The sequence below is a fragment of the Megascapheus bottae genome, chromosome 1 (genome assembly GCF_031878675.1).
Source record: "Megascapheus bottae isolate mThoBot1 chromosome 1, mThoBot2.hap1, whole genome shotgun sequence".
Classification (NCBI taxonomy): Eukaryota; Metazoa; Chordata; class Mammalia; order Rodentia; family Geomyidae; genus Megascapheus; species Megascapheus bottae.
The window spans coordinates 57,482,851-57,507,959 of record NC_143509.1 but is presented as its reverse complement, the minus strand read 5'-3'; the positions used below and the strand labels follow the sequence as shown (position 1 = coordinate 57,507,959).

General features: G+C 40.6%; 2 protein-coding genes across 2 annotated transcripts in view; one reads left to right on the top strand and one right to left on the bottom strand.

The window, feature by feature from the left end:
• The window catches only part of LOC150069243 (protein mono-ADP-ribosyltransferase PARP9-like), a 107,166-nt gene that overhangs the window by 19,346 nt on the left and 62,711 nt on the right, over window positions 1-25,109 (top strand). The gene's annotated exons all lie outside the window — the stretch shown is intronic.
• On the bottom strand, window positions 707-23,168 carry LOC150069245 (protein mono-ADP-ribosyltransferase PARP14-like). Its single transcript, XM_090351277.1, is given in 13 exon segments — window positions 707-996; window positions 1,790-1,964; window positions 5,537-5,670; window positions 6,204-6,413; window positions 12,867-13,034; window positions 13,363-13,425; window positions 13,797-13,946; window positions 16,841-16,916; window positions 19,140-19,361; window positions 19,793-20,029; window positions 21,721-21,998; window positions 22,732-22,839; window positions 23,114-23,168. Coding segments are annotated over 13 exon segments (2,166 nt in total).

The following is a 25,109-nucleotide window of genomic DNA, read 5'->3' as shown; positions in this document are numbered from 1 at the left end:
ATTCTAGTCTGTCCACATAGTAATATTGGGCTCCACATACTCCTTGGCATGCTTCCAGTTGCATTCTCTAAATCTGTAAGACAGCTATTCTTTCTTCCTGGAAATATACACTGGTTCCTTCTTTGTTGCTTGATACTGCAGATTTTAACTGCCTAAACTTGCTAGGCAAATATTCTATCCTATGAGCCATATCTCCCACTCATTAGATTTAGATTATTTTTTCTCATATCTCTGACAACTTTTGTCTAGATACGCTTTGGATCATGATCCTTCTTCATACTCTTCCTCTGCAGCTGGGTGTTTACCACAATGTCCAGTTTGTTTCTTGATAAAGAATCCTGCTAGTTTTTCCCCCAGGCTGACCTTGAATTTTGATCTTCTCTCTCACCCTGCCAAGCAGCTGAGTTTACAGATGTGAGTCACTGGGCCCAGCTCTAACACGTTCTTTCCCCACACCCTAGATTTCATATCTACGTTATGGGATTTAAATTCTAAAAATAATTTGTCCTCAGGATCATTTCCATTAAAAGAAGAAGATGAAGCGATCCTGGTTTCAGTGGCAAAAATTACTTTTACATCTTAGAAAAATAACGTGAGAAAAAGAGCTAAAATTTGTCTAATAACCAGCTATGCATTAGGGAATAATTATTGAATGTATTTTATTGAATGATTGGTGAATCATTTTTTTTCAGGAAGAAACAAAATTCTATTTTCTGAAAGTAATAAGATACTCTGGGTATGCATGGTAGTCATGAAATATCACAAATAAACTTGGATTTTGAACATTATCTACAACACTGTCATAAAGGTCAGTGGGATTTTGAGGGCTCTTTGCAGGAGGCACAATGCAGGACTGATCTCCACGAGTATACTCTCCAGTGAGGACACGAACATAATACATGTGCTTTTTCCCATTTACATCTGGTTTGGAGTATGTGTCCTGGGCAGAATAATCAGCTGTGACAGCAAAATAGGTTCCTTTTCCATAAAATGCAGCTGTGAAGAGAAAAACAACACATTTTTAGGCATTTCAATGTAGTATGCAACTTGACATGTCAAGTAATAGAAAATGTTCAAGCTGAGTATTGGTTGTGCCAATGGCACCGTGTTTGTAGTGCTAGCTATTCAGGGGGCTGATCTGAGGGAATCACAGTTTAGAGTCAGCTGAGGAAGAAAAGTTCATGCGATTCCATTTCAAAAGTCTCAGTCAAAGCAGGAGTGAAGACATGGGCCAAGTGGAAGAGCAGCAGCACAAGCAAGCAGCGTGAGAACACAGGCTCTGAGTGCAAGCCCCAGAACTGATCCCCCAAAATGTTCAGTTAAATATTTTGTGACAGTTTTGTTTTCTTTATAAAAAAAAAATTAAGCCAAGCATCGTGGCTCCCACCTGTAATCCAAGCTACTCAAGAGACTGAGATCTGAGGATCCAGGTTCAAATCCAGCCTGGGCCCAAAGGACCTGAGACTCTTATCTCCAATTAACCTCTAGAAAATGGGAAGTGGGGCTGTGGCTCAATGTTAGGGTGGTAGCCTTGAGCTGAAGAGCTCAGGGACAGCACCAGGCTGAGATCAAGCCCCATGACCCACACACACAAAAAAATTAGAATCAAATATTCTACATCTCAGGTCCAGTCAGGCCTTTGGGAAGAAACACAATACAATGAGTCATCATACCCTGAAACTTGGACTCAATATGGCCACCAAATGTGGGGAGGACACAGTGAATCCATACAGTCCCCAACCAGTGTGGTGACATCCCACTATAGCAGCCAGACTCCTCACATCCTTACCATTCTTCCCAGCATAACTGCGGTTAAAGCCATGTGTATTGACATAAGGCACAGAGTCAGCTTCTGTCCCGTGGAAGAGCAGCTTCTCATTCCGTTCATGGCCATACTTTTCATCTATGCTGCATTTCTTTGTCTGGTAGCTATTCCAGAGATCTTTATTCTGGATCCTTTCAATCTACAGATTAATAATGATTAAAAAGCATTCTGCTAGTACCTAGAACACTTGCCAAGATACACCAAACAAAACATGATCACTGTTCTTTAAGTATACATTTAACTCAACAGCAAATTCAATGCCAGATGATAAATTTTTCATTCAGAAATAATTTTAGAACCATCTTTTCATGAACATAGACATTGGGGAAAATGTTGGTTTAATATTGCTAACAAAAGTTGAGTGTTATATACAGATTAATATGCATTGTACACACAAACTGCTTTGTTAGATGAAAAAAAATTCAATATGTAATGTGAAATTCAGATAAATAAGGGAAGGGATGGGTTGGAGGTGGGAATGGTTAAAGGGGTGACATTGATTAAGATGTAACTGTATTCATAAACTGCTTCAGTGAAAGGCAGCTTTCCTATACAATAAAAATATTCAAAAAGGGGGGTGAGAGGGAGGGTAATGGAGACCAAGACATGTGAAAGGGCATCAATGTATGTGAATTAATGCACCTTCTATCTGGCAAATATCATGTAACCCTTTTATTTATTACAATAAAAAATATTAAAAATATATATTAAAATATTCAAAAAGTAATAAGTGGGTGTCATAATTCTCAAGTAATTTTATGTATAATATAAAAACAATTAAATCACAGTGAAAACAATTATATCAAAAGGCGCACATGCATACATACACACAAACACATATACTTTAAGACATTAAGAGAAATGTTTTTCAGATGGGAGAAAAAAACATGGGAGGGGGTAACCATGTTCAAGAAGTAATGCACTAGGCCGGGAGTTTGGCCTAGTGGTTGAGTGCTTGCCTAGCATGCACGAAGACCCGGGTTCGATTCCTCGGTACCACATACATAGAAAAAAAGCTGGAAGTGGTGCTGAGGCTCAAGTGGTAGAGCTCTGGCCTTGAGAAAGTCCAAGGACAGTGCTCAGGCCCTGAGCTCAAGCCCAGGACTGGTAAAAAAAAAAAAAAGAAGTAATGCACCAGAGCCTGGACTTTGGCCTAATGGTAGAGTGCTTGCCTACCATGTACAAAGACCCGGGGTTGATTCCTCAGTACCACATACATAGAAAAAGCCAAAAATGGTGCTGTAGCACTCCAGTCTTGAGAAAGCCCAAGAACAGTGCTCAAGCCCCAGGACTGGCAAAGAAGGAGGAGTAGGAGAAATAATGTACCCACTACCTGATGAATGTAACTGTGCCCCCTCTGTATATCACCCCAACAATAAAAGAAAATAAAAAGAAAGAAAAATGTTAGTCAGGGGCAGTGGATCAAACTTGCTCTCCTAACTACTTGGTAGACAGGAGGATTCTGGTTCATGGCCAGCCCAGGAAAAACGTGTGCCCAATAACTGGGCACAGAGGTTCAACCTTGTCATCACAGCTCTGGGAGGATTTGGGCTGGGAGTAGCCCAAATAAAGATTTGTGGTCCAGAACTACACAGGCATCAAGAGAGATCATGGGTGGTGACAGGAGGGAAAAACTTGGAGAGAGCAAAGGAAGGGGGAAAGGGGATATTATCAAAAAAGAAAAATACTCTTTACCTGATTATGTAACTGTAACTCACCTTTATAATAATAAAATATTTCTGCAAACGAGAGAAATCCTATCTCAAAAAAACAAGTCTTAGAGCATCTATATAGTGTGAGGCCATGAGTTTAACCTTAAGCCTCAGTCTGCCAAAATTTTATTTTATTTTTACCAGTCCTGGGCTTGAGCTCAGGAGATGAGCAGTGTTCTTGGACTTTCTCAAGGCTAGAGCTCTACCACTTCAACTTTTTTCTATGTATGTGGTATTGAGGAATCGACCCCAGGTAGATCTTCGTGAACGCTAGGAAAGCACTCTACCAATAGGCCAGAATCCCCGCCCCCTGCCCAAAATTTTTAAAAGCATAATATTAAATATTTGTTTAAAACACAAATAACGGTAAGCCCATGATTTTCTTAAGTTCAGCCATGAAAGAATCTGGAAGCAAAAGCTGCCTCTGTGGCAATGAGCACATCAGATCCCCATTTTTGGTTGTGAGAGTCCTGGCTGGGAAGGTCAAGTATAAGATGTGACTTCCGGTGTAGACACTCCTCCTCGAGGCCCACTGCAGAGTTTGGTTTAGTTTCTGTAAAACCTGAACATTGCAGCTCATCTCAATGAGCTGTCAGCCAGGTAGAATTGTCTATAGTTGTTGTCCAAACTGAAACCTCTTTGCTGTCTTAGAACTAGATCATCAAACAGCCATGTGCTTGAATCCCATTGCTTAGAGCCTCATAGTCTTATTCCCATTCAATCATTCAGGTATCAACTTTGTTCAACTTCTTTGCATCAAGGATGTCTTCTTTAAAAACAACAACAACAACAAACAACCAAACAAACGAAAACCACTATAAAGCCAGGCACCAGTGGCTTTATAATCCCATAATCCCAGTTCCTCAGGAGGCTGAGATCTGAGGATTATAGTTTGAAGCCATTCCAGGCAGGGAAGTCTGTAAGATTCTTATCACCAACTAACCACCAAAAAGCTGGAAGTAGAGCTATGGCTCAAATGTTAGAGCACCAGCCTTGGGTGAAAGAAAGAAGCCTTGAGTTCAAGCTCCAGTACTAGCGCACTCAAAGAAATAACCTTATATAAGTTTGAAGATAGGGAAAACGATCAAGGATATTCCCTAGAATTTGGTAAATAGAAGTAATTTCTCAGGAGTCAAACAGAAGTGTGAAGAACGGTGAGTCTCCTCGTCAAGTACTTAGCTTTTTATTATGATTCAGAGTCCTATGTCAGTTTCTATTTCTTTTCTTTGTCTAGGAAGCTCAACAACAATGTACAACTGTCAGGACTGGGACTGTAGCCTAGTGGTTGAGTGCTTACCTAGCATGCATGAAGACTGAGTTTGATTCCTTGGTACCACATACATAGAAAAGCCGGAAATGATGCTGTTGCTCAACTGGCAGGGTGCTCACCTTCAGAAAAAAAGCCCAAGGATGGTGCTCAGGCCCTGAGGTCAAGCCCCAGGAGTGGCAAAAAATTAAAACAATAAAAAGCCAGTCTGGAGGCATGGATTAAGTAGTAGAGCACCAGCCTAAATTCAAATCTTATTCGGGGGTGGGGGAGAGGGGTGGAGAGAGACAGACAGAAAGACAGAGACAGAGAGGACAGACAAACAGAGACAGAGAGAAAATAAAATGTATTTCCACAGAAACCAATGAAGAATATAATTTCAAAGAGCAATGTTAATAATATTGAAATTTGGAAGATAAAAAATAATTGAGGCAAACAAGGAAAGAGTCATTGGAACTTATCAGTACTTATGCACTTTTTGGCTTGTGCAAAAGGGAGAGGAGGTTATAATATTTATTGAAACGCTTCCATATATTGTTTGGTAGAATTTCTAACACCCTATTGCGATGTCCTAGTACACTGTAATACAAACACAACATCTCAGAACGTGAGTAGAATCTACAATATCAAAGTTTCTCTCTGGATAAAAGCATGCTGGAAAATGTAGTCCCAGAATGCCACGATATCACTTATTTTCCCCATCAGGACACTCCAAGGCAGCAGCAGTCTTACCTTCTCTATGGCAAAGTGTGAGCAGGTCTCATTAAACTTATTTGCCACAATGTTGTATTCTGGATCACCAGGTTGCAGCTCGACCACACACAAATTCTGCTTCTTCATGTCACCCCAGTGTACAGGGATTTTAGCTGTAACATAGATGTTTGAGGATCCCAAGACCATTGTTAACATGCTTTGAAAATACCGTTGTATAATTAATTGATGCTAATAAAAATATAACACGAAACCAAACAAAACCCCAGAAAAACTAAAAGGCTGCTCATGTAACTCAGTGGTAGATCACTAATCTAGTCTTTGAAAGACCCTGGATTTAGTCCCCAGAACAATCTTTTCCAGTGAGAGGAGAACAGGAGGAGGAAAAGAAGGAAGAGGTGGATGGAGGGGGAGGAGAAGGAGGAGGAGGAGGAGGAGGAGGAGAAGGAGAATGCAGGAGGAGGAAGAGATAGAAAACCCCAGTTTTGTTAAATCAGAATTTCATTTTGGATCATGCTGAGATGTGAGGACTGCTTTGACAGTAGAATTCATCTGCATTGCTAGAAAAATGTCCTGTAACATAACAAAAATAAGACTTAATTGGCAGACTTTCTTGAAAAGCCCCCCAAAATGACTAAGGAGAATAAGAATAGCCATTTTTCATGCAAAAGCAATGTTAGTAACATACATTTTATAAAAATGAACAACTCACATGTAGTTCCAGAAGTCTGAGACCCTTCTCTTTTCTTCATGTTGACATAAAACACATTCAGTATTTGGGGAAAAAAGACAACAACTTTAAATCTTTTCACAGACCAGATTGATTTTTGCCTGATAAATTCCTCAATGGCATCCATTATGGCTTCTGAAATTTTATTTGGGTCTTGTCTAGCAAGTCCTGGAAAAGAAAATACTAAATAAAAATGACTGGAGGGAAAAAAGATGCTAGTGATTAGGAACTAGGAATAAATTAGGGATTTACAATTCTTACAGAATAAATACCTGCCCTAAATTCTATCATAAACTGTAAGCTTATCTAACAACAACCTGGTAACGCCTACATGCAAGGTGGAGATTTTGTTCTAAATTTTCTACTAGTCAATATCTCAGCACTAACCCTGAAACTTAACTTTTAGTTTCTGACATCTCCGTCTGCCCTATACAGCTCATCCTAGCTCTTTGTATTCCCCCCTTCCTGTTAAAGAATGCCAAGTAACCTTTCTTCTTGGATCAGTAGAGTCCTCAAAAATTAAAAAAAAAAAACCAGAAGGCGGGAATATGTGAAGAAACAATATACTCATTAGATAGAAATGCATAACATTTGACTCCTTCATCATTTGACTTTATGCACGCATCCATATTCTCTCAAGATATTTTGGAGGATCTGATTTAAAACAAAACAGTTCTGTAAGATACCTAGAACTAGAAATCACTTGTTACAATCCATTATATTGTTCTTTGCACATAAGTCATCCAGAGTTTCCACGAAGTCTTTTGTCCCACATTTCAGTGAGCATTCACCCGACCAGAAAGGCTCAAGGATACACTGAGCAGTTTCATTGCTGTGTCAGCCTGTTCTTTACCATATTGCCCAAGCTATGAAAGCCACTGCCTAGTTAAGATCTTGAAAGCTCCCTTGTCAGTGAAAGAGCATAAACAACAGCTCACAAAGTCACATGGTAGACAATGGAAGAAGTTAGTCTGCTGGCCAAGGTACTTTTGCAGACGAAGTACCCACTTGCATTATCCCTGTTGAAGATGCTCGGGTGTATTTCAAGACTGCGGTTTTCTTTTCCAATATTATTTGGGAGTTTCAAGGGAAACACACAGATGCATTCAAGTGCTCAATATCGCTCTCATTCCATCAGGGACTAGAAATTTATCTCTCCACCCCATTATTGGAACAGCATGATTTGAATAAGTGAAATACAGGAAACTGAAAGACCAGGCCATGTAGAATTGTGCCATGAGCTTGGAAAAAATCATATTAAGTGCAGTAAGCCAGACCCAAAGAAACATAGGGTTCATGGTTTCTCTCATTTGTAATAATTGGTATATGTGGAGTTTCCTAGCAGAGGGTCACAATAGCTCAAAAGCTATGTGCATATGGCCATATAAGTTGAGGCTAAGTGAAATGAACTCAAGGATATGGAACCAAGAGGTTTATCTTTGTGATAGTTGTTCTTAATGTACTATGTGAAGTTAATTCTTTTCTCTTTTTTTGCTTATAGTTTATCCCCTCTTGTTACTGTATCTGACTTTGGTACCTGGTATATAAATATACATTTATTTGTATATTTTAAATAGAGAAAGGAAGGAGAAAAACAAGATGATTGGGAGAGGGTGGGGAGGCTAAGTGGTAGAAAAGCATGGGAAGGGGTATCACTATTCAAGAAGTAAAGTACCCACTACCTGATGAATTTAACTGTAACCCTTCTATACATAATTCTGACAGTAAAAAAAGGAATAGACATTCACTATTTTGTAGTGTATACACAACACACTACAACAAATGTATGTATACGTGTATATAATATCATCCTCCCCAATCTCAGGTCAGTATAAATAATTTAATGTGGTTTTGGGGCCGGGAGTTTGGCCTAGTGGTTAAAGTGTTTGCCTAGCATGCATGAAGACCCGGGTTTGATTCCTTGGTACCACATACATACAAAAAAGCCGGAAGTGGTGCTGAGGCTCAAGTGGTAGAGCTCTAGCCTTGATTAAGGCCAAGGACAGTGCTCAGGCCCTGAGCTCAAGCCCAGGACTGCCAAAAAAAAAAAAAAAAAAAAGGAAAAAAAGAAATGTACTCACTACTTTAATGTGGTTCTGTTTTTTACATCACATTCTTGTAAAACAAATTCCCTAGATACTAAATTATGAATATTATTTCATACAACAGATATCATTCTGCAACATTAAAAATTAAAACCTTGGGGAAAAAAGAATTGTGTCACAGGCATGATATATTTAGAATGACATGGAAAGAGAAACCATTTAAGAGTTGGGGGAAAAAGAAATCTGGAGAGGTAGAGAAGTAGAAAATCTGACTCTAGCAAAGAAATGAAAAAAGAATTAGGACAAAGGCATTTTCTAAACAAAAACTCAAAACTAGTTTAAAGACTTAGCTGTCAGGTCTGGGAAGCCATTTATGACATAAAGTCAGATCAACCTGATTTATCTTGGACTCTTCACTCCTGCTCTTTGTCCTCCCACCTATCCTCACTGTGTAATGGACCTGCTGGGTGGCAGTTGTTCACTTACATGCCTCTCTGATAATGTAAGTGTTCCCTGTGGACTTTCTTATCATCTTTCTATTCCCTAGGCCTAAGCACATCATAAATATGTAATCATACCAAGGAATGAGTTCATGAACACAGGGGTAATAAAAAGAAGGGAGGGTCAGAGAATTTATATGGAAGGTAATATTGTCATGTGGTTCAAAAAACAAGAGGAAGTGCAGCTCTTGTATGGGAAGGGGACAGGGAGTGTCAATGTGAGTTTGGGGTTGTACTGAACTTGCAGCACTTGTAAGTTCAGGGCTTGCCCATCCATTTCCTTTCCTTGGGCATGTGTCTATTAAGAATCTGAAGAAGAGCCGGGCACAATGGCTTGCACCTGTAATCCTAGCTACTCAGGAGGCTGAGATCTGAGGATCAAGGTTGATAGCCCTGGGCCAAAAGGACCTGAGACTCTTATCTCCAATTAACCTCTAGAAAATGGGAAATGGGGTTTGTCTCAAGGGCAGGGTGGTAGCCTTGAGCTGAAGAGCTCAGGGACAGTGCCCAGGCCAAGTTCAAACCCCACGATATAGGCTCCCTTGGTCACAGTGGCAAAGCAGCTTAAAATCAGCAAATAAGGGGTCAGATGGTGGTGAAGACAGCTAAAGAGGACAAGCACAGAGAACCTGCTAACTTGATTCTTTTTGTTCAGACAACTGCACAACTTGCTCAGTGGATGAGGTAATTGTTAGGTCTGCCTGGGAGAAATGATTCCTTCCCTTGGCGTTCTGTGCACCCGGGAAATCCCCACCCAGACTGTAACCCTGGCAACTGTCATGTCCCCCAGTGGAAGGTTCCCCAGTCTGAAGTATTTCCTCATCCTCTGAGGTCACATCCGCTTCCGCTGTGGCCACACTCTTACCCCCCCCATATAATGTCTCACTTCCGGCCATAAGCTCTTTTCTTCTGCCTGACTCCATTTTGTGCGGCTGTAGGTCTGTTTTCTCCCTTTCTCTCTCTCAATAAACCTTCGCCTCTTAACCTGCATGGAGTTTCCTTTCGGCAAGCCTTACATTTGGTGCTGAAACTCAACTGGAGAGGGCATCAGGAGTGGCTGCCGCCCCTCCCTTTCTTGGAGGGTCAATCTGTCTTCTGCCCCCTCCTTTGAACCAGAGAAGGGAAACTCCACTGCCCACCTCTGCCTTTCCTATTGCTGGCCGCTGCACATTCTGCTACAGTGTTTCCTGTCTCTGCTTGGTGAGTAGTTTGTCTACCAGCTCTCTCCTGTCTAGTCTATCCCACTTTTCCTCCACCCTTGACTTTCCCGCCCAACTTTCCTGCTCAACTTAAGTGCCTGCTCTGTCTAACCATGCCTCCGACCATGCCCTGCCATTCTTCCCTGCTGTGACCCCTCCCCTTCTCCCATCTAGGTCCTTAGGGACTTTTGACTCACCTCCTGCTTACTCATACTCAATCTCACTGGTAGCTCACAGCCTCCACCAGCCTCCTTACATCCTCTGCGGGAGGTGGCAGGGGCAGAAAGGGTCATTCGTGTGCATGCCTCCTTTTCAATGACAGATCTTTCCCAGATTGAGAAGCGACTAGGATCATACTCCCAAAATCCCAATAATTATACAAAAGAGTTTAAATATCTTGTTCAGACTTGACCCCATAAGACTTCACTTGGACTTCATCCAGGGAAACAGGCTCATCACCATGGGACAGTCACCGCTTCCTTCTCCTGGACGACAACATCCTCACCTTCTTCCCCCAAAATCGACGCCCCTTGCCAGCAGGAAGTAGCCAGAAAGAGTCTGCGCCCCTTTATAACTATCAGAAGGTGGTAATGTTAGGTCTGCCTGGGAGAAATGATTCCTTCCCGTGGCGATCTGTGCACCCTGGAAATCCCCACACAGACTGTAACCCTGGCAACTGTCATGCTCTCATGTCCCCCAGTGGGGGGTCCACCACACTGAAGTATTTCCTCATCCTCTGGGGTCACATCCGCTTCCCCTGTGGCCACACTCCTCCCTCATATATAATGTCTCACTTCCAGCCATAAGCTTTCTTTTTTTTTTTTTTTTACTTTTTTTGCCAGTCCTGGGCTTAAGCTCAGGGCCTGAGCACTGTCCTTGGATTTTTTTTCTCAAGGCTAGAGTTCTACCACTTGAGTCTTAGCGCCACTTCCAGCTTTTTTTAAGTATGTGGTACTGAGGAATTGAACCCGGGTCTTCGTGCATGCTAGGCAAGCACTCTTTCACTAGGCCAAACTTCCGGCCTACCCCTAAGCTGATTTTCTTTCACTTAACTCCATCTTGTGCGCTGTAGGTCTGTTTTCTCCCTTTCTCTCTCAATAAACCTTCGCCTCTTAAATTATGTGGAGTTTCCTTTCGGCAAGCCTTACAATAATAAGTTAGCAGCAACCCAAGAATCCTCAAAAATGTGTACATATTTATACGAAGTGAAAGCTAATTTAATTCCCTGTTTCTTGTTTTGACTCCATCTAGGGACTACCCTAGAAAGATCTGTACCTCTCTCTGGCTTCTGCTTTCTTAACCTAAAGTACTTTGAGGTAAAACCGTAGAACTATATAGGAAAAAGAATGACCTAAGGAAAAAGAGAGAGAAGCCATGGATTACCAGAAAAGATGGGTAGAGAGATAACAGATAAACGATAGGTAGATTAAATAGACAGACAGACAGACAGAGATGACAGATGGCTAATCTTCTAGAAATGGATCATATGGTCAATAATTCAAAGCAATAAAATACACTTCAGGTTATGGGAAAGTTGAAAAATAGACTTAGATTTCTTGTAGAAACTTTACAGAAAATCACATAGAACTACAGAAAGCAAGGTATAGGTTGTTGATTTAAAGAAGTCTAGAAAGTGACAAAGGTGGTAGCCTTTATTGAGACTACATTTTTGAAAAGCTCTGATATCAGTCTAAGACAGTCAAGCTTCAGTTCCTAAGTACCAGAGTGAGAGTTCAGCACGGGTTCCTGTCTCACTGAAATGAGGCCAACCATACCTATTCACCCTGAGACTGCAGACCTCTGAAGAGGAAGAACAATCCTACAGGACTCAAACACAAATCCTTCAGCAGTTCACATGAACCAATTCCTGAGCCACAGCTGGGAGGGCATCACCTCAACAAATGATAAACCCAACACTATCATTTTATGCGAACTTACACAATTATCATAAACTTTAAGGAAGATAAGAAATTTAAAATTAGCAAGGGGGAGGCCTTGAAAAGAAGGTGGAAAGTTGAATTTTTGATCCACTTAGTTCTGGAGATTTGAGAGAGGTCTGAGCAAGCTATTGAGTTGAGAACTAGAAATGCTCATGTGCCCCAGAGAAAGAACCGCATCCACTTGTAGAAGAGAATTCACCTGTGCCTTCTAAAACCTGCTGAAACAATTCTATGGGAAAAGACCACCCGGGGGAGACCGTGGGAGAGACCAGGGCATACATCCAAGTAAGAGGGGAGAAGCAGGGCAGTAAAACTACGGAGGAAGGGCAGGACAGTTTTGTTTTTTGTTTTTAAGAAGGGAATGTTCATCTGGTAGTCAATATGTTCCAGGTGGAAGTGGACGCCCTGATATTCTGCATGGCGAGAGAAGAGAGGAGCAGAGAGAGAAGAGAGGGATGGAGTGGAAGTAATGTAGGAAATTGCAATAGTGAGAATAAATTTTTTAAAAAAGAGCCAGAGGGATGGCCTTTCTTTCCACTCCCTTCTTTTTCTTCCCCTACCTTCCTTTCCTTTGCCTTTTTATTCTCAGTCTAATATGACAACACTCTCTTCAGTTTCCTCCAGTTTGTTTATTGAGACAAGGTCTTGTACTTGCTCAAGCTGTCCTTGAACCTGTGAAAAAGTCACCTCTTGCCTCAGCTTTCTCAGTAACTGGGCCAATAGGCACTTGTGTCACTATGCCTATTCTTTTTCATCTTCTTCTACTTAAAACACTTGAAGGCATTGCTCGTCCCATCATAGATTGGGAAAGGGGTGCAATCCTACATCAGATATCTCTGTCCTTAGGCTCAGTGTGTGTCAACCATACTGACTCAGTACAAATCCAAGGGAAAGGGTACATCTCAGGATTGACCCTCAATGTCCAAGGTCTACAAACCTGTTCCAATGGCTGGAAGGCAAATAGATGAGTAATTTCGGGTTTCACACTCCTGCAACACACAGGAAACAGATCTCTTGACATCCGTGTCACCAGCAACATGGATAATACTCTTGCACTTCAATGATCCACCACTAGTAATTATATATCCATTGTGGTTCTGTTGGCCTGGGAAACACAGGCAAATAGATACAAATGAGCTTTGAACATTGAACCTACTACTTTGGTTTAGAAAGCAAAACCACTCACATGGCAAGAAAGCATTTTGTGCATAAGAAACTCTCAACATGCTCTCTGTGATGAACTTTTATGACAGAATTTATCTTCTTGGATGTGGGATTATTTTCCACATCTCTTTCTTTGTCATTAGAATCTTTCAATAAAACATAGAATTTCAAGACAAATGTGCTGTCTTCCCAGCCCCAAAACTTTCTTTGATCTCTTCACACCAGTCTTCCTTTACAATTTACAACCAAGTACTAGCATTGTACCTTACCACGCAAGAAACATTCTTGTTCCACAAGTTTCCCTGCACCTTCTAAAATGGCTTTGGAGACACCTACAAGAGGAAATTAAGGTGGTAACAATCATAAAAGTAAATCACTGCAGGGCATTTGGGTCTGCAATAGGGAATTATTGCCAACAAAGTAAGATATAGGCTTATGTACCGGCATGAATGTTTGCATGTACATAAAATTTACATATATTTTACATATTTAGAATTATTCATATGTGTGTTTTATATATGCTTTTATGTATATATACTTATATGTAATAGCTTAGAAACTATCAAAGAAACTATCAAAATATTTTTAAATCATTACTCTAAATAAGCCAAAATGATCAAGTCCAGTTTGGTTATAGAAACATTCTTCTGTAGGATCTACCCTGATCATTACTGCACTAGTCCAAAGCATATAAGTGAAGTACCTGCTTTGAGATTAAATGTATTTGTGGTTGAATTTACTATTACATCTGCTTCTTCTTTGGCGATGTCTCCAGAAGCCACCTGGAAGAGGACGGGGCCAATCTTCATTTCATACATTCCTGCTTTGGGGTTGGAAACGGGCCCATATAAACCTGCCAAGAGAAAAAGTAGAGCCAGTTTCTAAATCAGCAAGGAGAAGAACCCCAATCAGAATCCCAGCAGAATCTGTTGCGCCATATACCTCCTGTCAGGGCTTCCCTGGCTCTCTGAGATCTTTAGCCTTTACCACCGTCCTGACCCTAAACTCCCTTTCTGTTTCCAGACAGGGAATAGAAAATTTAGGGTCTATCATGATAGTGCATATCAAACATGGTTCCTTGACTGGTTGAGGTGAAGTGAGTCAGTCCCCAAAGTCTCTCTCAGTTAACCAGAAAAAAAAGAAAAAGAAAACAAAACCTCAGGAAACATACAGAAGTAAAAACCACCAAGTAAGAACCCTGAAAAGTAAATAGCTGGGTGCCAGTGGCTCATGCCTGTAATGTTAGTTACTCAAGCAGGTGGGGATCTGAGGACTGCAGCTCGAAGCCAGCCAGGGGAGGGAAGCCCATGAGACTATTCTTCAATTAGCCATCAGAAAACTAGATGTGGTGTTGTGGCTCAATGTGGTAGAGCACTAGGCTTGAGTGTGCCAGGCCTTGAGTTCAAGCCCCCACCTTCCCCAACAACAAAAATTTTAATAGTTAAGGGAAAGGAATCAAAACGTAAAGACACACCTGTGTGAAAGGTTTCCTTTGGTTTTGTTTTTAATTTCTCCTTTTTTTTTCTCCCTAAGTTGTGACCCTAACAAAACTGAGACATGCTGTCTTTGTAGCTGAAAGATTAAGAAGAGTCCCTGTGGACTGAATATGCTTGGAGGGAAAACGTGCTGTTGCACACACATATATACTCACACGAGCTTTGTTTTTGTGGGTGACAGAGCCTTGCACTTCCTAAGCAAGCAAACTAACCACTTGAGGTACACTGGTGCAGCACTATTAGCCAGATAGTTCTTGAATTAGGATTTTGCTAAATTTTCCTGGGTAGGTATCCATCTTGTGGTCTTCCTGGTTAGCTTCCTAAATAGCTAGGATTACAAATGTGTTCCACCACACACATAGTTTTATTTCAGACTTTTGACCAAAGAGAATGCAATTTCACAACCACACATAGGCACCATGAAGAACTAAAAATGAGGCACATATTCTCTTTTTTTGGCCAGAGAATCTGAGGAAAGTAACTTATAATCTGAGTGGTGTACATGTGTTTTTATGAAACATTCCTATAGTTCTTTCCCACAGCCTTTTTCTCTTCAGCCATAACACCAAGGTGGATACAAGGGCAAAGAATAAGAGTCCACCTGAACTCTGATAGATCTCCATCTCTGAAGCCTCACCAGCAAGAAAATAGGAAAGGGAATCTTACAAAGATAAAAGCTGGAGCAGAGACAGGCCCACTCCACCCCCTTTCTACATAGGAACTGAAGAAGAACCAGGAAAACTAACACTTGACTATTAGAACAACAATGCATGCCAGCCCCCAAACGATCCAGATGTTGAAATGATCAGACTTGAAAGCATCTGCCGTAGCAATGATCCAGGTCAGAGTGAGCACTTCTTTTGGTAGAACAAAGGTTTAAACTCAAGGATGGCTAGTCAGTGACTCGTCCACTTAGACAGGTTATCCCTTCCTGTCTGAGCCACCATGGTCTGTGATCCTCATATTTGTGTTTGTCTGCGTTGGCTTCAAGTCAGTCTCCCTAATCTTTACTTCTGGAGTAGGTGGGTGAGTAAATATTTGAAGAAATGAACATGATTTGAAATGACTAAATATATAAAACAGAAACAGTGAGCACTCTAGAAGTTAAAAAATAGTGTTGGAAACTGTAAAACATCCCTGGATCACTTCAATAGCATGAATAGTGAGCAACAACAACGAAAGACTCGGTAAACTTGAAGGTAAATTGATTCAATTAAATTAGTATAGATCATCTAAAGTTAAAGAGAGAAAAGAAGATTGGGAGATGGGGAAGAACATTGGAGACATATTTGCTGGATTAAGAATTTAAAAATCTCCAAGTTTGTGTGGGTTGAACTCAGCCTGGGCGCTGTCCCTGAGCTCTTCAGCTCAAGGCGACTGCCCTACCCTAGAGCCAAGCCCCACTTCTCATTTTCTAGAGGTTAATAAGAGTCTCAGGTCCTTTTGTGCCCAGGCTGGCTTTGAACCTTGATCTTCAAATCTCAGCCTCCTAAGATCACAGGCATGAGCCACTGCACCCTGTAAAAGTGTACATTTTTAACTTAAGGAAGGTATAGTGAAGCTAGGCATAGTTGCACAAGCCTATAGTTCCAGCAACTTGGGAGGCTGAGGCAGGAGGGTCACTTGAACCCAGAAGTCCAGGGTCAACTTGGGCACCATGATGAAATCTTGTTTCAAAGAAAACAAAAGCCTCAGTGCTTTAGTGAATCCAAAACTAGTTAAACTCAAAACAGTAAATACAAACTGACAGAGGAGAAGCCTTTGGTTGGCAGTATCGTTCCATGTGCTTGTTTTTGAAAAGTACATGCCATAATATCCTTCGAAAGTAGTAATCTAGTCTCTAACTTCTGGGGCTTGAACTCAGGGCCTGGGTTTTGTCCCTTAACTTTTTGCTCAAGACTTGAGTCACAGCTCTACTTCTAGCTGTTTTGATGGTGAATTAGAGATGACAATCTTATGGACTTTTCCTGACCAGGCTGGCTTTGAACCAGTGGTTCTGAGATTTCTGTCTCCTGATTATAAGGCGTGATCCACTAGCTCCGGGTTTAGTGACTCATTTCTTTAAAATCTGTTAAATAGATTGTATAACTTGGCCCTTATCTTGCATTCTGAGGTGAATGGGGCATAATTTTTATATGTTATTTATCACTCAAATAGCTTTTAAAGAAAAATTATTCCCATTTTTTTAGCTGCCACCCACTAGTTACTCGGTAATTAGAAAACCATTGGCCTACTTAAAGGCTTACTGAACCTTGTGTATCTTTAGCCTTGGGAATTCTGTCAGCAGGAATTTCATTATTCCTTCTGGAAAATTCATCATAAAATACCTGGAACACAAACATAGTTTTCACCATTACACTCCTCAGTTTATCATTCATTAGCTCTTCTGATTCTGCACATATCGTATACATACTTTAAAAATATAATTCATGAATAGTATTAATGTCTTCTAGATTTTAAAGTTACTGAACAATACATGTAATTTATTTTGTACAAATAATGCACAAAAACTCCCACCCTCAATTTAGCTTGCTTTGCATGTGTAAATCAAGGTTCCGAAGTAGGATTTTTCATAGGGAATGTATCACCTACATCCTGTGCTCCACGTGTCCTCAAACAATACAAATCATACGTTTGTAAGTTTGTTTGTTTTTACCAGTTATGAGACTTGAACTTTTGGCCTGGGCGTGGTCTCTGAGCATTTCAGCTCAAGGCTACTGCCCTACCCCTTGAGCCACAGCACCACTTCCCATAGGTTTAAAAAAAAACCTTTTACTTCTTAGAATACAAGAGCAACCCAGATAACCCATAAATCTGTTTTTTAATTAGTTTTTTTTTTCAATTCATCTACTGAAAAGAAGTTACTAGTTACATGGGCCGAGTAAATGGACCATGTATTTTATTCAGGTTGTTGGGCTGTCTGATTGGAAAGTAGATTACATACGCTTGCTCCCAACTAGATTTACAGGTAATGGCTAGATTCAGAAGGAAAAAGAAGTATGCCTTAAATTTTCAGATGTTCCAATAATCTGTGTACATCTTTTGGGTTGCTGGCTATGTAATCTATTAAATTCTTGCAATATCATGTAACTTTTCAAGCACCGAATGTCATCTACTCTCCTGGCTTTGATGATAAGGCATAGAAAGCAGGGATAAGGATTTAAATATCTTCTCATAACGCCAAGCCCAGCAGCTCGTTCACAGATGACATTAAACATGAACTGAATGACAGTCTGTGACGGGAGATGGTTCCTATTTTAGTTCTCCTATTCATATGGAGATATTCTGGTGTTTTTCTAACCACACCCTTCTCTTATAATTAGTTGCATTTCCAACAAGAGGAAGGGGTATTATTGGTCATTTGTATCCTATCCTCAGATGTCTCTATTGAGAAGGCCAGAGATGGGCTTTGGTATTATGTACTAACATTTTTAGATCCATGTAGAAAGGAATCCCAGTGGTTGAATAATGTGTTGCCTCTAGCATGACCCATGAGCTTTATTTTATTCAGATACAAACATGAAGCTTCAAGACAGATAAGATAGCTAGGCATTGAATAAATAAAAGGAGTTACTACCAAATTTATTTTAGATGTGATATGTCATATATTACTTTTAAAAACTTCAATGCTCGCTAAACATAAATTGCTTATTTTGGGGGGAATTAAATAGCCTATAATTTTCTTCGAAATCATTGGAGGAAGGGAAATAAGTGGAGTTTAAGATCATCTGCAACGTTTATCAGTGGATGATGGGTTTAAAAAATGAGTAATTGCCTAGGGATAAAATCAGATGTTTGGGTTGCTTCAAAATCATATGAGAAATAAAGACATAAGGGAAGACAATGATCAAGCATACAGTTAATTATATTACTTAATCTACTTTGGCATGAGTTTAAATTTTTCTTACATAAGAAGTTAGAATTTTAGGGACCGGGAGTTTGGCCTAGTGGTTAAAGTGCTTGCCTAGCATGCATGAAGACCCGGGTTCGATTCCTCGGTACCACATACATAGAAAAAAGCCAGAAGTGGTGCTGAGGCTCAAGTGGTAGAGCTCTAGCCTTGAGAAAGTCCAAGGACAGTGCTCAGGCCCTGAGCTAAAGCCCAGGACTGGCAAAAAAAAAAAAAGTTAAAAAAAAATAAAATAAAATGTATCTAGCAAACGCTGATTTTATATATAAAAAAAAATATGGGGCTGGGAGTTTGGCCTAGTGGTTAAAGTGCTTGCCTAGCATGCATGAAGACCCGGGTTCGATTCCTCGGTACCACATACATAGAAAAAAGCTGGAAGTGGTGCTGAGGCTCAAGTGGTAGAGCTCTAGCCTTGAGAAAGTCCAAGGACAGTGCTCAGGCCCTGAGCTCAAGCCCAGGACTGGCAAAAAAAAAAAAAAAGAAGTTAGAATTTTAATAGTCATAATTATTTTTTAAATGTGCCATATTACAATTGGTCAATATTCTCTTATTTTCTTATATGGAATAATAAGAAAAAGAGTGTGTTGTATTAGATTAAGTTAATACTGCCAGAATAATCAGAAATTAGTCAAGATGGTACCTGAATATTTTCATGATCTTCTGGGTGCAACAGAAACTGAACCTCTTGTAAGGATGTTGGCTGATAAGTGCTGCTGAATTTCAATACTTCTGAAATGATTAATTCAGCAAAAACAGCTTTAGGAAATCCCAAATTGCCTGTTCCTATTGCTGGAAATCCGATTGATTTCAGAGAAAATGCCTCAGCTTTCTTCAAACACTCTTGGATTATGTTTTCCATGATCTGAAAAGCACAAGGCACATCCTTATGTAGCTTACCTAGAAATGACAGAACCTAAGGAACAAGAATTCAACAGCTTTGACTGTGATCTCTGTCTCCTCCATGTTAATATCCACAGATTGAAGGTAGTCAGAAGAGAAAAGAAAAACACAGGAAAAGAGGAGAAGGAAAAGAAAGTGAGACCCTCTACAGTAATTCAAACTCATCCAACATGAAAAAAGAAGAAAAGCATAGAGGTCCCACCTCCTTTTTCTTCCCAAAGCAAGATAATATAACTAAGCACTGCAATGGATTTATATGAGTTACAAGTGATGGAATCTTCCCTGAATGTGGTATTACCACATAAGAGATATGGAACAGGTCTAATCTATAGTATGTTCAAGAAGGAGAACAAAGGCTAGCCCATTGCCAGGACAATTGAAACATGGTCCTACCTTTCGTGCAGAATAGCTGCTATTTTGCCAACTTGGAGCCACCACGTGAAACACCCTGTGGCATGGCAGATTACAACCACTGGTTGAGACAACAGTGCCCACAGCAACGGTTTCCTTTTGCGCAGCAGTCTTCAACTCCTTCTGGAGACTGGGCCCAGCCTTTTCCACGAGGGCCTTGGAAAGGGGCCCTTAACCAAGTGTAAGGTCCAAGGGAACTGAGTTGACCATGACTTGAGTCTTCAAGACAAAACCAAAGATTTGCTTCAAATCCTCACAGGAGACATTTATCAATCACATCTACTTTTAGGAGTGTAATATGGGACAAATAAGACAGTTATGGGTTTTGGAGTTTTAAATGCTAATTGAAGACAAAGTACTAAAATTATGTATTGGTGTAACTCTCTTGAACAAAGGAGAAGCTATCCAGGAAGAACATGGAAATGACATGGATAAGCCCTGAAAAAGGCAGTTCTGTGAAGATACCCCATGGGCAATGTGGGGCCTGAGAAATGGGAATGGATACATGAGACAAAGACCAATGAGGAATGGCTTGAATTTACTCCTGGTGGACTGGGAACCAAGAAAGGCTTGGTCTGACCTGATGGCCAATGTAGAAAGGTACATAAGGGTAGATGGTGGAAGAACCAAGGCGAAGCCCAAACCACACACAGTGAGTCACAGAGATTTTTTTTAATGGTGCTATTTCATTATATTATTGTACAATGGGGAAGAACTGCTCCGTTGCTAGCTGTGAGACTTCAGTAAATTATTACTTCATCCCTCAAAATCACATTCCCTTATTTGTGAAGTGAGAAATACTAGAATGTACCTTATGGTAAATTTTTCAGAGAATGAAAATTATACAGGGTAAACATTTAGCTCAGTGATTTATTTATTTATTTATTCAGTAATTAATTTTTGCCAGTCTTGGGGCTTGAATTCAGGGCCTGGGCACTGCCATGAGCTTCTTTTGCTCAAGCCTAGCCCTCTACTGCTTGAGCCACAGTGCCACTTTCAGCCTTTTCTGTTTATGTGGTACTGAGGAATAGAGCCCAGGGCTTCAGACATGATAGGCAAGCACTTTGTCACTAAATCACCTTCCCAGCCCATAGCTCAGTGCTTTGATGTTAGCTTAATGTTAGCTGTGATGTACTACTTATAGTAAGCAAAAAGTGAATAACTCTTCCTGTTCATTATTTTAAACTAAGCAAATATATAATATGCTAGTGTGTGTGTGTGTGTGTGTGTGTGTGTGTGTGTGTGTGTGTGTGTGTGTGTTTGACACCTCACTGTTTAGTGGTGGCTCAGAAGTATAATCCTAGCTACTCAGGAGGTAGAGATGAGAAAGATCAGGATTTAGCCTAGTTCAGTTTATCTCAACCAATAATTGAATGTAGTGACATTTGTCTGTCATCCTTGCTATAAGGGAAGAATAAAGAGGAGGATCATAGTTCTAACTGGCTGAGCATATATGCAAGGCCCCAATTTGAAAAATAAAAAGGGACAAGGGGTTAGGGGTGTGAATGGAGAGGTACATCATCTACTCAGCAAGCACAAGGCCTTGTTTTCTCCCTATATAAATCTGCCAAAATATGCAGATGTAAAGAGATTGAAAATTCATAGAAGCCACATAATATCACTTTGGAGTTTTACATTTACTGGAACTTAGTGATCTATTCTCAATACCCTTTCAATTCTCATAAATAATGGCTCAGTCTCTACTAGTTAGTGACTTGGCAAGGAACTCAGTTATCTAAGAGAATCTCTTTCAAGGCAGAGGTGCAAAGTAACTGATATCTTTTTGGTTCTCCAGTCTCCATCCCTGTCATTCTTTGGCCCTGAACTTCCTTAGATAAGTAAGTATCATAGTAACATACTACTTTGGTAGTTTTTGTTTTTGTTCTTGTTTTTAAAATAGGAGCACTTACCGTAGCATTCTGCACAGCAGTTCTTACCAACAGCATTCTTAGCCCTTCTGGGGACACTAGACATGACTGACTCTTCGAATCTCGTGGAAATTGAATTGCTTTTGTTAAGTGGAAGGATATTTTATGGTGTGCTTTAAAACTGTTGCTTCCCCGTGTATTTACTGTAGTTTCCAAACAAGATTTAACAGTCTTCTCAAGTGGGTCCACAGAGGAAATCTTATTCCAGGCATATTTATTCTTCTTATTGAAGTCTTTACCACTGATTGCCACATACTTGCCTAATACAAAGAAACCACTTTATCTAAAGGATATTTTACTTCACAAAAATCAAGATAAAATAAAAAGCCACCAATTCTTTCTCTTCACCTATGTTCCAGTCTTCTACTTTCCAATGCTGTGTTACACATATATCATAAAACTTTTGCTCACCTTCTACCTTCAGAATCTACATAAAATGTTTCTTACCAGTGAATTCAAGAGGCTGGAAAGTGAGAACTAGGTGATAAGCTGAAGTTTTTTCTTTTCCATTAAAATCATCCTTAAACCATCCAGAAAGAGAAGTTTTGGTGGGCCAGCCAAGAGATGATACTGATCCTCTATCATAAAGTAAAATTAGTAGCTAGGAAACTGCTTAAAGCTTGGCTTTGATTTTCCTCTTAGTTTCTCTAAGTCTTCCTCTCTCCCTTCCCCTGTCTCATAATGGCCTTGGGACTTATTTTAAGACTGACTCGATCGGGGCCAGGAGTTTGGCCTAGTAGTAGAGTGCTTGCCTAGCATGCAGGAAGTCTCAGGTTCAATTCCTTGGTACTACATACATAGCAAAAAGCTGGAAGTGGTGCTGAGCCTCAAGTGACAGAGTGCTAGCCTTGGGAAAGTCCAAGGACAGTGCTCAAGCCCTGAGCCCAAGCCCAGGACTGGCAAAATAAAAATAAAAAAAAATAAGATTGACTCAATCAAGATCTCCTTTCAAACTTCCACCTTACTCATGATTCAAAGGATTCTTTCACATGCCACTATATTCTGGCTCCTCATCAGGAGACAAAGAGACAGTAAATGTGAGTAGTCCTTTCCCTGGCAACATAACTTCATGATCCTCATTCTCCAGAATCTTCAGCCGTACTAAAAGTATCAAAATAAATCAAAAACTTAATATCCAAATATACAAGTTATAGTCATTTATATAATTAAATCATAATTTCTAGTATCATCATTCTATGGATTTTATCATCAGCCACCAGTAGTTCAGTTGGTTTCTCAAGAGAAGCTCTATGCAGTAAAAGGAGGACAAAACTAATAAATGTATGCAGCTTTCCTCTTTAATTCAACTTTGTACTACTTAGTATTCCAGTTATGATCTGGGGTACTCTCAAGAGCCTATGTATTAAAAGCTTACTTGTAGTACGAGGTACTAATGGAGCCCAGCGGGAGGAAGTTAGGACATTGGGCATGTATGGAGGATATTGGGGAATTCATATATCAGAAAAACAGTGAACAATAGATATCAGAGTCCAAAGATTTGGATTTGACCTCCAACCAGGCTATGAATAGAGAAATCCAGCTTTACTTTGGTGGAACCTCAGTTTCCTCACTTGCCGTCTTGTCTGCAAATGCTCTGTCACACTCTCAAGGAGACAGAGCAAAGGTTAATCCGTTGTGCCTCAGATCATAGAGTACATCGAGTTTAAAAGAGGGGGAGTGGCCCGTACTGTGAGATGGTGAAGAGATCAGAAAGAAAGGAACCTAATGTTCAGGGCTGCTGTATACATGCTGTGTTACTGGCTGGCTTATGCTCTGATATGACTGGCTCAGAGTCTTTAGTAAATGGAAGCATGATGGTTTTCCCATTCCATCCTGCCATGAAGGGTTGGGCCAAGCAGGGCCTTTCCTGGAAGCCAATGTGGAAACAGACCTTAACACAGATCTGAGGACAAATTGCCACCCTGTAATTCCATTGTTAGTGAGGAAGCAAGATGTTTCTACACATACTCCTGAGGGCTGTGCTGAGCTAAAGTGAAGACTGAATGGGAGCTCTGAGGGCAGAGTACAAGCTGTTTTGTAGGCTGGTGATCCAGTGTCAGTCACGCTTGTGTTCTGTTCCTAGCCATGGACATCTGGATGGTGTCAGTTTCTTCTCAGAGTGTGTGCTCCCAATGTGTGAACCACCGTGAGCATGTGGAGAGACAACAGCGGGCCCTGGACACAGGTACACAACTGTAAGCTGTTTTATCCCCAGCATGCCACACCCAAAAGAGTAACAAGGCTTCTGCACCCACTCCCAAGGGACTGCAGGACCCCAGGAATCTCCATCCCACGCAGAATCCCCATGAGTTCCCTGTTTCTTAACTTTTCTTTTCCCCACTTAAATAATAATAGCAAGGAAAGATAGAAGGGAATCAGAAGACTCATGGACTTGGAGTCCAGCTGCCTCCTCTAAACCAAGCTAGAAAACATGTAGAAGCAGGTAGGGTACCCGGTAGCCCAGATGTCTTCCGAGTCCATTCTGCTCCTCCCCCCAGCCTTTACATGGTTGCTAATAAGGTGAGGTCTAGTAAAGCCACGGGAGCGCAAACACAGTGAGAGACCCAAAATGCAGAGCCATATTGGTGTACCCTGCTTTTCAAGATACTAAACATATTGCAACCTTTTGTCCTGTGATGAACCAGGAAAGCTTCTGAGAGTCAGCTCCCAAAGCTTCAGGGGCCTATCCTGCACTGGAGTGTGCACTGGAACCAGATTCAGAGCCTGAGTGATTATTGAATGACTTTTTGTTTCTATTGCTATGCAGTGTATATTCATTTTTTATAAAAGTATATTTCTCCTTTTTGAATAGGAATGCTTATTAGGTCCATAATCATTATTTTGGAAATCTGTGATGTGTTTTAGATTTCGTAGCATCTCAGAGAGAAGTCTTGTGCTCAGGTGGCAGAGCAAGGCTCAAATATAGCTTATCTGCCCCCCCCCCCAAACTTCTGTTTATCACACAGTACCTCCTGCCATTTCAGGAAAGAAAAAAAAAGGACTATCTTGGTCTTGGATATGGCAGATTTTGTGTGTGTGAGTGTGTGGTGTGTGTGTGTGTGTGTGTGTGTGTGTGTGTGTGTGTGTGTTTGTGTGTGTGTGTGTGTCCTGGGGTTTGAACTCAGGGCCTGGGTGCTATCCCTGTGCTGCTTTTGCTCAATGTTAGCCCTCTACCCTTTCAGCCGTAATGTGGAAAGTGGAAAAAATATATTATTGTTATAATGTGGAGAATGTATTGTCCTAATGGAATTGTGGAAATAAGGGTCCAGGCTTAACACCCTGCCCCTTTCTCTATTTACCCAGACTAAGTCTGTATCTTGAGACATCCTGCATGACCAGATATATACTGTTATGTGTTGAACATACTGATT